The sequence below is a fragment of the Lagenorhynchus albirostris genome, chromosome 14 (genome assembly GCF_949774975.1).
Source record: "Lagenorhynchus albirostris chromosome 14, mLagAlb1.1, whole genome shotgun sequence".
Lineage (NCBI taxonomy): Eukaryota > Metazoa > Chordata > Mammalia > Artiodactyla > Delphinidae > Lagenorhynchus > Lagenorhynchus albirostris.
In genome coordinates this window covers 863,646-877,833 of record NC_083108.1, presented here as the reverse complement: position 1 = coordinate 877,833, position 14,188 = coordinate 863,646, and the positions used below count along the sequence as shown (strand labels likewise).

General features: G+C 59.1%; 1 protein-coding gene across 6 annotated transcripts in view; it reads left to right on the top strand.

The window, feature by feature from the left end:
• The window catches only part of NFATC1 (nuclear factor of activated T cells 1), a 102,056-nt gene that overhangs the window by 7,882 nt on the left and 79,986 nt on the right, over positions 1–14,188 (top strand). For all 6 annotated transcript variants that reach the window (XM_060121842.1, XM_060121839.1, XM_060121844.1 and 3 more), the window contains one exon: positions 6,114–7,191. In XM_060121842.1, coding sequence (XP_059977825.1) covers positions 6,114–7,191 — 1,078 coding nt within the window. The remainder of the gene's footprint in view (positions 1–6,113; positions 7,192–14,188) is intronic.

Genomic DNA, 14,188 nt, shown 5'->3' with positions numbered 1-14,188 from the left:
AGAAATGAATGAATGAATGAATGACTAATTCTGAGATCGAGTGCGAAGGGCGCTGGTGCAGAGCCTTAGAGATGATACTGAACCAAAAGTGGGCACCTTCTCAAAAGGACACGGCCAGCCCTGACCTTGGGGTCCCTTGTCCCTGTCACGATTTTCTCTGAGTTGAGAGCGGCATCCTCTCACCTGTCACCCTGTCACTCCCGCCACCTCGTGCGCTGGGAAGCGTGGCCCCCGGGTGTTCGAGGGGCCGTGGGTCCTGGGGTTCTTTACTTCCAGAGCGCTCGGCGGTGCGGATGGACAGTCAGCCACCATTTGTTGGGAGAAAGAAAAGAGAATTTTAAAAATAATCTGCCCTGGGCTGGGCTGGGCAGGGTGTTGTTTGCCCTCCCGGGGCACTCCCGGCCCCTCTAGGGAGGAGGCTGGGCGGTGGGCTTTCGTCTCTGGGAAGCAGGCAGAGGGCCTCCTGCTTCTCTCTGGGTCTCAGGAAATAGCTGCTCTGCTGTCAGCCGGGCGGCGGGCGTGGCCCTGCTTCCCGCCCGCCTGGGGCTCCTGTTTTCTAAGTTATTTTGGCCGCTGGGCTGGGGACTGTAGCCCTGGCAACTCAGGAGGAAATGGGCCTGGCCTCGGCCTCCTGGCCTCGAGGGCAGGTCCCTCGCCGCCACCTTGACTGTGCAGGATGGCGTTTCACGGCTCACGTGTGAAAGGGGGCATCTTCTGATGACGTGAAGACTTGGGGGCGTTTTTATTCTCAGTTCCCTCCTCAGCGGTGGTGATGGTGATGGCGAGGACGCCCCAGAGGCCCGCGTGTCTGCGCAGGAGGGCGCGGGGCCCAGCGCCCAGAGCGCAGGCGGCCCCTTGGCCTCTTAGCACAGGTGACTGCCCTTGCACCTTCAGCTCAGCAGCCCCAAAGTTCCAGAGATGTTTCCACCAGCGGGCTGCTTTGTCCCAGAGGACATTTTAATTCTCTGTGATGTTTGTCAGAGGAAGGCCACAGCGACTCATGGCCACAGGCTGTTTTTAATTCCTTAAACGCGGGGCCTGGGAAGGTGAAGACCTAAGGCAGTGAGGCTGGGGCGTTGGAGCCCGTCCCCGTCGCGACGCAGGGGACCCCTGTGAGGACGGCTGCTTGTTGCCTCTGGAAGTCATCTCCCTGGCAGGCAGTGGGGTGACCGGTGCCCTCAGAGCTGTGTCTGTCTGTCACCCACGGGCCTGGCTCCTGCCCTGCCCAGTAAACAGCTCCCGACAGAAAGGTCCTGGCGTGGAGCGTCTTTTTTGTTTTGTGTTTTGTTTTGTTTCCACTACCTGCGAAGTATAATCTGGCCGCGAGGGCAGTGCCCACGGCTGGGGAGAGGAGGCCTGGCTGCCAGGCTGCTTCCAGTTCTATTTCTAGCTTCGTGTCCTACGGCTCAACCCCAGCAAATGCTGAAGGGGGTGTTCCGTACAATGAAAAACAAAAGTCGCCATGACGGGCTTCCTCTCAGGGTCTGTGACGGACGGGGGACGCGGGCAGGGGCAAGGTGGCTCCCCCTGTCTCTGGTGAGACGGCCGCCGTGTGTGGGGCGAGGGCGCAGCCAGCAGTGCGCTCTGCGTCCCCCTCGAGGCCCCGGATGGCGCTGGGCAGGGGTCTGAGCACTCGGGAACCTGCTGAGATGCAGTCGGCCATGGTGGAAGGACACGGATCGACTTTTTTGGTGGTTGTGCAGAGATGATGCGTTTGTGTGGTTCTGAAATACACGAGCTTTCAGAATGAGAGGAAATACTTCCGCCAGCTCTGGCCCGTTGAACGAGCTGAGGATGGAGCTCGCAGTGGGCGCTGGACCCACTGGGAGCTGATGCGCGGTCCGCAGGCTCCAGGCACCCCTACTCCCCACGCTGGCGTCCATCTCTGCGCCTGCCCCCGCCGGGGACCTGGAGGCGGCATGGCTTCAGAGATGAGCCACGCTTTCATGAATGTCCACTATATTAAGCCGTTTTGAATAAGCTCTCCCCAATATTTGCTTAGACTCCTGCGCTGTAAGTTGATGAATCTCCTGGGCAGGCAGCCAGGCTCTGGAGGCAGCAGCAGAAACTGGGAGTAATGGGTGCGGAGCTCCCCAGTGGCCGCCGATGTGGCAGGCGTCAGCCTGAGCATCTCAGGGCTGTCAGGAAAGTCACTGGAAATGTTTTCATTCCAGGTAAATGTAATCCCTTTGAATAGTTAAAGAATTCAGATTTGAATTACGGTTTAGGTAGGAGATTGAGTGGAAGCTGGGAGGGATGAGGGGAGGGGAGAGATGCCCCCCCCGCCCCAGCCCCGGCAGGAAGGCAGGCCCCGGGCAGGCCGGGACCTACCTGGACACGTTTTGTCCGCAAAGGGAGAACTTCCATCAGCAGACGGTGGCTGAGCTCAGAATCAGGTTGAGGCGCTTAAGGCTTTTGCTGTGCAATTCAGTTAATTAAGGCGAACGCACGCTGAGGTGGTCTTTTCTGTGTTTAATAAAGGCTCATAAAGGCTCGTGTTCTTCTCTCCCTCGTTGCGTCGCGCTTATTGACAGACGCTGGTTAAATAAAGGCCCCCCTTCGGAATGCCCTGGGAGTCAGCGGACCCCCTGTTCCCATCTCCCTCTGGGGGCCGGGGGCAGGGGCGGGCACGCTCTCAGGTCCCCGCCACGACTTGGGCTCGGGACCGCGAATGTGGCGGCGTCCCGTGGGCAGGTGGTGGGGAGGCCCCAAGCTGATGGCTAGGATTTTTTTGAATTCTTGGAATTACCTTCCTGCCAGCAAATGGTAGTTCAGTGGTGGGATCAGCTGTATCTTTTAAAATAAATGACAGATTTGCATAATATTCTTAGCTGGGCGGGAAGTGTGGGCTCTGTCCACTAAACCCCTGCAAGGCCCCCCAAGGCCTCCGGGTGCTGGGGAAGGGGCCCGGCAGGCCCGTTGAGGGTGTGTGCGGACCCGGGCCTGGGCTCTGTGCACAGTTTGTATGTTTGCCGTCGTGTCCTGCCTGGGCTTCCCTCCTGGAGTCGTGACTCGTCTTTACAATGAAGTCCGTTCTTCGTCGAAGGCCGGATGGCCTGTGCTCTTCACGTGGAGGAAAGGGCTCAAAGCACACGGTGACCACCTTCACTGCTCCCCGGAGCGGCCGGGTCTGGGGCCCTCTTTCAGCTGGGGGGGGGGGGGCTGGCGTGTTGTCCCCTTGCGGACAGAACGTCAGGGAGGCATGGGGCTCGTGCCGCATCATAGCTGCTGCCCGGGGCTCTTTGTCCGCAGGAGCTGGGATGGGCCTCCTCTGTGGGCCAGGGAAGGCGCGCATCCAGGCTGGTTCAGGCCGGCGAGTACCCTGTGGTGTCAGGGTGCAGGCAGAGGCGGGGCCCATGTGTTGGGCTGCGGGCCTGCAGGGGAGCCAGGGCGGGCGGGGTGAAGACCCCACTCGCTGAGGTGGAGCTGGAGAGCCGGTTATGAGAAGCCGCCTGAGAAATGCCAGAAATGCTGGTTCCGATGCTTTAGCCCACACGGCGCCTGGATGGTGGGGGGGGGGGCAGGGAGCCAGGGTCTGTGTAACTCACACTTGACCTTGGAACACGTCAAACGTAATACAGCCACTTGCTGAAGTGTCGTTACTGAAATTCCTGCCCTGGACGTATGGAATACGATTTGTCAATGTTCTGCTTACTGGCCACGCAGCCCTCATCACAACCACACAACAACAGGTGGTGCTGGACGCTCCAGCCCGTCCAGCCTCTTTTGGTCGACATCTGACTTACCTGAAGCCACGCAGCTACTGGGAACGATTTTTTGTTTCTCAAACTGGCAGTTCTGGTTAGAATGGTTTGGACAGTGTTGGGCCAGCGGTGAAGGGAGACCCTCTTAGTGGGAGGTCTGTGGATGTGGCTGTAAGGTCCGTGTAAGGTACCACCACGCTGTGGCCTGAAGGGGACCTTGGTTCTGCCCGGCGCATCAGCCAGGTGCCTCTGGGAAGAAACACACAGCAGCATTTAGGCTCCCATGGTAACTGAGAGAAGACTGATTCCTTGTTGACACCACTGCCGCCCCTGATGGGTCCTGCCCTCGCAGAGACCCCGGGGCCTCCTGTGGGATCCGCACCCGCCCGCTGCCGGGGTCCCTCTGGACAGCACTGGCCCGGCCTCCTCTGCGTCCAGGGCCTCCGCTCACCCAGGCACAGGGTGGGGCTGAGGCAGGGGTGTCCGCACCTGTCCCGAGGGGTCACCGCGTGGCGGGCGGGGCCTCAGCGGCCTGGCCTGCAGCCCCCGGCCCCCTCCTTCTGAGCAGTCTTGACTGTCTCCTCTGGACATGCCTTTCCGGGCTTATTAACCTCCTGTGTGGTTTTTGCAAAGACTGTCCTCCGATTTTTAACATTCTAGTACGGTTTTTGTGTTAAATGTGTCCGTGGGCCTGCGAGGGTGTTGGTGTGAGCGGGGGACCCGGCAGTTGAGGGGAGCTTCACCCAGCAGCCCCAGGTGGGCCGGGCGCTGGCGTCGGGGTCCGGCCCCTGGTCGCGCCGCCCGTCCTTCCCTCTCGGGACGAGGGGGTGGCGAGGCTTGCGGGGGGCATATCTGCGGACCCGCCTAGCCCCCCTCCGCCCAGGCGCCACCTCCCACTCAGAGCTTCTGGTTCCCTCCGCTGCAGTTTCGCTTCTCTCCTCCTCACGGCTCAGTCTCTCCCTGGGGCCGTTTACAATCCGGCCCCGAATCTGAGCATCTGGACAACACTGACGCTTTCTCCCCAGAAGACAGCCTGGCCTTGACCCCCGGGGCGGGGGGCGGGGAGGGCAAGGCCTGTGTGTTCCCTCTGGGCCGCTCTTTTGGGGAGCAGCAGAGAACAGTGTTTTATGGGGCAGGGGATTCAGAGTGTAAAGCCAGAGTTTCTTGATAGCAAAGATGTAAGGGTCTGGGTTGCCAGAGGGAGGTTGTATGCTCCTTCTGAAATAAGCCATAATGGAAATAGATATCTCCCTACTGGGGGAGCTGGACCCACTTCCGTTAATAAATCGGATGGGATGTGAGCCTGTACTTTGAGGCCCTTGATTCTCTGGGGTACGCCCGGGTGGGTTTCTGCAGCCCAGCGGAAGGGCGGCACTGTCATTGGATGAAGCGTCTCCGGGCTGGTGTGCTTGGCCCGGGAGGTGGTGTAGGGTTTCCACGAGCAGCTCCATTATTCAGAGACCTTGGGAGCCTCAGCTCTAGGCACACGATAATGAGGTACCCACGTGTTACAAAGGCTCTGTTCAAATTGGAAGTCCAGACGTGTGGCTTTGCTGCTAAAAATGACTAATTACGCTAGTGTGACTTTTTTAGAACATTTTACTGAGGCTGTAATCAATATATGATGATTTAACATACGGCCGTACCTCAATATCGTCTGCTTCGTGTTTCCTGTAAAAGAAGGATTCCTAGGCCATGAGCCACCATCAGAAGGTACACGAGCGATCCCGGAACCGATGTGTGCGTCCAGAACCCTTGGGGTGTTTTCTCTGTCGCTGGCGATGAGTCTATCACAGCGTCTTTAAGCGTCCAGGCCCCCGTGTCGAAAACCCGCCCACCCGTCTCTTGGTTGGACAGATGGCGCACCGTCGTGGACCAGGCACAGGCCTGGGCCCTGGAGGCAGGGGTGGACCAGGGTAGACCTGGGTGGGCCCGAACCGGCCCTCAGAGGCATGGGTTCTGCTGGTGCAGGACGTGATGGGGGAGATGGTGAACGTGAGGAGAAGAAAGAAAGTGGGGGAAGGTGACACGCCTGTTGGGCTGGGGGCTGCGACTGGGGTAGGGCAGGTGGGGGATGTGATTTTTGAGAAAAAGCAGAAAAAAGTAAGGGGACCGGCGCTGCGGCTCTGCGGGAAGGATGTTTGTGCAGAGGGAAGCCCCGGTGGGCGCGTGTCCAAGTGAGAGGGCGGTGGCTGGAGTGGAGAGAGGAGGGGCCCGGGCGGGGCGCAGGGACCCTGCTGGCCAGGCCGGGGCTCGGGCTGCTTCTCCGCTGGAGCAGCAGTAGCGAGCCCATCTCGGAGGCCAGGCCTGCGGGGTGAGGGGTGAGGCCGGTCCCGGATCGCGGGGTCCCTGAGCACGTGGGTGGCGGTTCCGTGGCCAGCGCCTCACCCGTCTCCCCCTCCCTTCCAGAGCACTACAGTTACGTCACCTCCGGCATCGGCTCTGGCCTGCCCCTCTCCTCCGCCCACCCCTCGCTGCCGGCCCCGTGCCACGGCCTGCAGACCTCGGCCCCGGGCGTCTCCACCGCAGGCTACGGGGCCGCCCTGGACGGCGGGCCCTCGAGCTACTTCCTCTCCTCCGGCGGAGTCAGGCCCAACGGGGCCCCGGCCCTGGAGAGCCCTCGCATCGAGATCACCTCCTACCTGGGGCTGCACCACGGCAACGGCCAGTTCTTCCATGACGCGGACGCGGAAGACGTCCTTCCCAGCTCCAAGCGGTCCCCGTCCACGGCCACCCTGAACCTGCCCAGCCTGGAGGCCTACCGCGACCCCTCGTGCCTGAGCCCGGCCAGCAGCCTGTCGTCCCGCAGCTGCAACTCCGAGGCCTCGTCCTACGAGTCCAGCTTCTCGTACCCGTATGCGTCCCCGCAGACGTCCCCGTGGCAGTCCCCCTGCGTGTCCCCCAAGACCACAGACCCCGAGGAGGGCTTCCCCCGTGGCCTGGGGGCCTGCGGCCTGCTCGGGTCCCCGAGGCACTCGCCCTCCACGTCGCCGCGCACCAGCGTCACTGAGGAGAGCTGGCTGGGGGCCCGCACGTCCAGGCCCTCGTCCCCCTGCAACAAGCGGAAGTACGGCCTCAACGGCCGGCAGCTGTCCTGCTCCCCCCACCCCTCGCCCACGCCGTCCCCGCAAGGATCGCCACGGGTCAGCGTCACCGACGACACCTGGCTGGGCAACACCACGCAGTACACCAGCTCGGCCATCGTGGCCGCCATCAACGCCCTGAGCACCGACGGCAGCCTGGACCTGGGCGACGGCGTCCCCGTCAAGGCCCGCAAGACCGCCCTGGACCACTCGCCGTCAGTGGCGCTCAAGGTGGAGCCAGCCGGGGAGGACCTGGGGGCCACGCCGCCCACGTCTGATTTCCCACCCGAGGAGTTCCCATCCTTCCAGCACATCCGCAAGGGCGCCTTCTGCGACCAGTACCTGTCGGTGCCGCAGCACCTGTACCCGTGGGCCCGGCCGAGGTCCCCAACGTCCTACACCAGGTAAGCGGGTGCAGGTGGGCGTGGGCCGCGGCAGCGGGTTCCCGAGGCCCAGTGCCGGCAGGGCTGCTTCCTTCCAAGGCTCAGGGAGGATCTCCCGCTCTCCAGCGCTGGGTCTGCTGCCGTCCTGGCGTCCCTCTGCCTTCACACCCCTCGGCCTTCTCCCGGCCTGTGTCTGTGTCTAAATCTCCCTCTGTCGGAACCCAGTCGTGTTGGTCGAGGGACCACCCCCAAGACCTCACCTTCACGAATTCTCTCCTTTTTAAAGGCCTGTCTCCAGGTGAGGTCATATCCGAGGTGCTGGAGGGGGGAGCGGGGTCAGACCTTTGGGGATAGGAGTCAGCCCGTCACAAGGGTTTACCGACACGTGGGCTCAGTTTTTGTTTGTTTCCTATAAAGCCAGGTGACGCTCGTGTCTGTGTTTTGGCTTCCCTGCTCGCACTTAATTGCCGTCACTGCACTGTCGGTGCAGATGGGGCCTCGGCTCCGCGATTCCCCAGAGTAGCGCGCCCGCACCAGCCCCACCCGCCGGCGTTTGGAAACAGCGCAGCCTTCTCCTCCCAGGAGGCGGGCTGCCTGGCAGGAGCCTCAGCTCCTCCGAGCGTTGGGGCTGCCGGTGCTCTGTTGGGTCCACTTACTCAGCCCGGGGTTTTTATTTTTAACTGAACAGCTTTCCCAACAGGTGGGCCGCTAATGACCCCTGGCAGAGTGCTTTCTGCTCCAGGATTTTGTCAGGCGTAGGCTGTGCACACGGGCCTTCCCAGGAGGTGCACGGCCTTTGCCGTGGGGGCTGCGGGGGCCTCTCCAGGAAGAGGCGTGTGTGACAGGCATGCAGGCGTCTGCCTGTAGATTCAGGTATTCGAGGCTCAGGGTTTTCTTGTCCCTGCTCCCTTTTTTGTTCTGGCGGCAAGACTGCATGGTGGGGCCCAGTGCCTTCCAGCCGTCGTGCCCGTTAGATGAGGAGAGCAAATCGGTAGGGTTTCATTTGTTTCAGAATTTTCTCTGTTGTGCTCAGACCCTCTTTTTCTCCACAACTAAAGCACACATGAGTGAGTTAGAGCTGCCAGTGGATAATGTAGTTCCAGGCGCCGAATGAACACAGCTAAACCTTTTTGGAAGTTTGTGGCAAAGAAACAGTGTGAGAGATGAAAGTTTCTAAAGCATCGGACAGTGAATGCTTCCTTTCTGGTGGCACATTTAGGAGTCGAGAGGTAGAGAAGCAAAGGTTACCGTGGACTGGGAATCAGGACCTGGATTTAATTCATAAATGTGGGAATTTTAAAAACCCATTTGGAGGCATTTTAAAATATAAAAACTTTATGCAAGCTGTCCTCTCTTTATAATTATTACTTAAGAAGAAGAAGGTTTTGAAGCTAACCTGCTCAAGCACACAGGCCCACACACAGTTTAGGACCTTCTCATTTTCATGGACCGTGACGGGGCGTCAGTGAACCCACATCATCACTGCAGGTGCAAAGGTAGCTACCGTGTCTCCAGGAGCTGCTGTGACCAAACCCCACAGACAGGGCGGCTTAAACAGCAGGCGTTTATCCCTCAGGGTTCTGGGGCCTGGAGTCTGCGATCCAGGCACCGGCGTTGAAGTCCTTGGACCAGGACCACCCAGGGGCCTTGCCCTACCTCGACGGCCCCTGTAAAGACCCCACATCCAAGCGCGGTGGCCTTCTGAGGTCCTGGGGTTAGGACTCCAACCTGGGACTTTTGGAGGGACCAGCTCAGCCTGTGACCCCCGGTGGCAGATGGGGTGGCTTCCTCAGGACCTCAGCAACGGGGAGCCTGCGGGAACGCGGGTGTTTCTGGGGGGGTCGTCCTGCGTCAGGACGCAGAGCTGCTGCCTGCTGTCTGCTCCGGGGTCTCGGTGATGATTCCCTGGTTGAGTGCCCTGCTCCATTTATCTCTTGGTCCCAGAGCTCCGGGCGAGGTGTGACGCTCCCGGCGTTCCTGTGAGTTCACGCCAACGAACGCTGTGAAGGCCCCACACTTCCCCCCGAGGGTTTGAAGTCCACTTTTCCCTCTGTTTTGGTTCCACATCAAAATGTGTTTCCTGGTCCCTGGCGATGTGTTTCCGTGTGATCCCGTCAGCAGGTGCAGGGGGTGGGGGTGGGGTGGGCGGCTGGAGGCCACGTGAGAAGAGAGAGGTCGAGGCACTCACCTGCCGGGAAGGTGGCCAGACTTCCTGCCCACGGGGTCTCGGGCTGCCCAGCCGGGGTGCCCAGTGCTGCCAGGCTGCGACGTCTGGGGTGGACGGCATATCGGGACAGATCCACTTCCCAGCCTGTGGTGGGCACCTCTGGGCCCTTCTGCTTCCGTCTTGCCGGCGAAAGGAACTTCTTAATGAGAAGTGAGCAGCGTTATTCTCTACCCAAGGAACTTGGGGGCCGTGGGCTCACTGCCCCTTTGGGGTCTTTCTGTCTGTACAGCGTGCGTGGCTCGCCCGTGTGCAGAGCCTTCTGATGGGCCCACGGGGTCACGGAATGCTGCTGAATTCTTCCCACAGGAGGTCTGTGAAGCCAGCAGCAGTGTTGGATGGAAGTTCATGGGTTTTAACTAGGAGTTTAGACTTATTTTAGCGCCTCAGAGAATGGCGCTGCTGCGCTTAAAGCTTTGGGGACACGCAGGCGGCTTGTTTTAAGTGCCCCCCGCGCTCACGTCCGACAGGCCACGAGCCTCTTCAGGAAGGGGACGGTCTTCCCACCTCGCTTCTTTCTGTGGACGAGAAAGCGATTCCGCCAAGGATGGTGCCACGCGGCTCCCACGATCGGCTGCGGCCGTGAGGGTGGAGGCGACCGGCCGATTCCCACTCCCGGTGGATTGTTTCTCCTTGGTGGCTTTCAGAGGACGTTGTATTGTCCCAAAGGAGCTAAAGTTTAAATGTCCGTTGGTTCAAGCGAACGTACTTGAGCGTCTGCCCTGGGCGAGGGTCCGTATCCAGGGTCCTCGCTGTGTGTGTCCCGTGAACTTGTGTTTCCTTTAGGAAACCCCAACTTCTGAGGTCTTAATGTCTCTGTCTGTGCCCGGCATAACCTCTGGATTTGCCTTTAAAGGGGCAGAGTTACACGAGGAATGTATAATACTTAAAAGGAAACTAGTTTTGGGAATGCGGAGCATTTTAAGGTGAGCCTTTTGTGACATCAACAGCACGCGTGTTGAATTAAATTCCTGCAGACAGACTTTGCTGTTGTGATTTGAGTACTTAAAGAGTAGACTTTCTTCAGGGGCGAGGGCACGCGATGAACAGGGTTACTTGGGGCTACTGGGTTCAGTGACCCGAGGGGCTGCGTGTCCAAATCAGTATTTCAGACGGGGTTTCTTTTAGGTTGTTGGGTCCGATCGATGACTTTAATAACATCCATAACCTTTATGCTGTGTCTAACTGTTAGTTTCCAAAAGTCCGATGAAACTACTGCTGATTCTGACTGCATTTTATAAGTTGTTTGAATATTTCAGAGTGTATCCTAATTTGGAATAAAATTAAATGAAGCTGGAGGTGGTAACAAATCCAACTGCACGTCCTTCCGCTGGGGCACCCCTGGCCCCGGCCCGTCTGCACTCGGTGGTCTCCATCGGGCCAGCCCACGCGGGCTTTTGGACCAGTCAGTCACTTCTGGGTTATTTTCTCTCTTCTGACCTGGCAAAGGACCCTCAGCCACATCATCTGAAGATCACAAAAGGAAGCTCGCTGGGGACTCCCCTGGTGGTCCAGCGGTTAAGACTCTGCGCCTCCACTGCGGGGGGCTCAGGTTCAATTCCTGGTTGGGGAGTTAAGATCCCATATGCGGCACGGCCGGAAAGTTAAAAAAAAATTTTAAAAGATTACCAAAAAAAAAGGAAGCTCCCTGATAGCGAGCTTTAAAAAGAAGACAGTTTGTGGGGAGGTCTCTGCACGGTCCCCCTGAGCACTTGCTTACAAGACCCAGCGCCAGGGTCACGTGTTCAGGCCCCACTAGTAAGAGGTAGAGCTGGACTCACGCCGTGATTAGCTCACCCCAGAGGCGCCCCTGGCTGGGCCCCTGCTCCCCGTAGCCCTGACGAGTTTTCCCTCTAATCAGGGGGCGTCGGGGAGCCTGGGACCTTTCTCTGACATCCGCGTCCTGCACCCAGGATGCTGGTGGCGCTCGGGGAGGGTGGGAGCCCCGCAGACAGAGGTCCTCACGAGGCCAGAGGCTGACCTTGGCCACAGGCCTGCAGAGGCTCCTGCAGGTGAATTCAGAGTCTGAGTGCAAGACCCGGGCTGTGCGTTTCTGCAGTTGTGCTTCCTTGCTGCAGGACTATGTGGTCTCAGAGGCCCAAACCCTCATCCCCGCGGGGCAGGCTCTTTCTGGTTTCCCAGAGTTCACAGCGGACGCCAGAAAAGGTGCTCTGTGTACTGACTTCCAACTGGAAAAGTTAGCCTTGCAGATTCAGCTGTGATCTGTGGGTTTGTGGCAGAGGGAGAGGCTTCTGCTCCACCTTTAGGACTCTTCCCCCAAGGTGTACGTGGAGGACGTAGGCCCTGATTTCTCTTTTTTTTTTTTTGCGGTACGCGGGCCTCTCACTGCTGTGGCCTCTTCCGCTGCGGAGCACAGGCTCCGGACGCGCAGGCTCAGCGGCCGTGGCTCACGGGCCCAGCCGCGCCGCGGCATGTGGGATCTTCCCGGACCGGGGCACGAACCTGTGTCCCCTGCATCGGCAGGCGGACTCTCGACCACTGCGCCACCAGGGACGCCCTGATTTCTCTTTTTGATGTTGTTCTGTGAATGTCTATTTTTAGCCACGAAAAGGAGAAAGAGGATCTCAGGTACTTTTGCGTTCCTGGAGAGGATAAAATAATTTGAATCTTTGTGGCTTTACACACAGATGTTTAAGTCTAGCCCTTGAGCTCTGCCATGTTGGCTGATCTTGTAGATAATCCGAATGTCCGCAGTCTCGGCTATGGTACCGTCAGCTCCTGGCCTGGTCCTGCTCCCGCCGGGCCGTCCACCCATTGCGTGTGAAGGCGGGGCTGCTGCGCTCAGGGGTCTCCCATCCCGGGGCCCCTTCCCGGGTCTCCAATCTTGAGATTTTCCAAACCGTGAGGAGACTCGACCAGGAGCAAGTGTCCAGTGACGACACGCACGAGTGACCACAGACACAACAGAATTGCTTTCTGCTCAGACATTTTCCTCCGAGGAGAGTGTGGGGCGCTCGTCGGGGACCCGGTGCACCTGCAGCACACCTGGGCTGGGCCTCCGGGGAAACAAGGGAACAGTCCTGCCGGAGACTGAAATGTAATCGTGAGGCAGCTTTAAAACTCGGCCTTCCGTGAAAATTAATGAGCAAAATTGTATTTATATGTCATGATGGGCTTTGCTTTTTAAATAAATGCTTCTAAAATACCTTCTGGGGCTTCCCTGGTGGCGCAGTGGTTGAGAGTCCGCCTGCCGATGCAGGGGACGCGGGTTCGTGCCCCGGTCCGGGAAGATCCCACATGCCGCGGAGCAGCTGGGCCCGTGAGCCATGGCCGCTGAGCCTGCGCGTCCGGAGCAACAGGAGAGGCCACAACAGCGAGAGGCCCGCGTACCGCAAAAAAATAAAATAATAAAATAAAATACCTTCTGGAAGCTGGGGCTTGACCCACAGCATTGAGCTAGCTGGGTTTTGGTAAAAAAAAGCGACCCGCATGTTGTTTTTCCCTCTGAGGTTTCCCGTCCAGGTTCGTCTGTGCTCTGAGCGCCCAACAGGCACCGGCTGCGAAAACCCTCACGACTGGAGCACGGAAGCGGTGCATTAATTACGCCCTGCGTCCAGTGCTCTCAGCAACGGTGCCTTTGTCACTCCGGCCATGTTTTACAGGCTTGTTGAGGTGGATGGTTCTGTCCTCTCCCCGCTCAGGCTTCATGTAGATTTAAGCGGGCTGTTTCCGGGATCTGACAGTTCTGCTCAAGCCTTGGAAGCCCCGGGGCCCCTGGGAACGCCTGATTTTCTTCCAAGAGTCACTTCCCACAGGTGAGCGTAGCCACCTGCAGGGCAGTCACACCGTGATGATGCCTGTTTCCCCTGAGCCCAGAGCTCTGCAGGGCTGTCGGGACGTGCGTGCACTGTGGCCTCAGCATCCCTCCCCGGGGACCTGGGCTCGGGGCCAGCGAGCTCACGGGAGGCGTGGATGGGTCTCACTTTACAGATGGGGAAACTGAGGCACTTGGAAATTGCTAGACACAAAACGAAAGACAAAAGGCTGCAAGGCTCCAGTTGCCGAGTCTGGGGGTGCGGGACGAGGGTGGTCACTGCAGGGCTCAAGGCTGGGAGGATCCAGTGATGGCCGTGAGTCCCCCACTGCGGGGGCACGTCTCGGGGCTGGACATGCACCTGTAGGTGGTACTGGCGTCCCACTGTTTTATTTCAAGTCGGATGTTATGGGGGGTGGGGGGAGGCGGAGTCCGGGGTGCTGCGGTCACTCGCCCTTGGTGTCCAGAGAGCACGGCAACGGGCGCAACGCCCAGCAGGCTGTGCCTGTCGGGCACGGGGTCTCCTCTGGCCTGACCACAGGCTGAGCTCTGTTTCAGCGAGACCCTCGCTGGGGCCGTGAGCTTCTCTAGTCCTCAGGGAGCAACGTGCCTGATGCAGGTGCGTTCCTGCAGATGATCTGAGAAGCTTATTTATTACGTCCTGAGCCCCTGAAGTCTGTTTTAAACTTAGAGTTTGGAAATGGAATGGTTACTATTTCATGACTGTCCAGGGTTTTCTGTGGGTCCCCTATTAAAACAGATTAAGGGTGAACTCTGGGAGCTGCCCCCTGACGGTGCTGGCGTCTCTGGGTAGAAATCAAATCCGAGTGTCAGTTTCATGGCTTGTTTATGCCCCATCCCACGCTAGCTCGGCGATTCTGTTTCTTGGTTTTTATGAGCAGTGTGGCAGGTATCATCTGAGCTTTCTCAAGCCCTGTAATGACTGGTTAGCAGCAGGCTCTAGTGGCATCTGAAAAGGCATTTGGGGCCCAGTAACAGTCACAAACTCGCTGGCATCT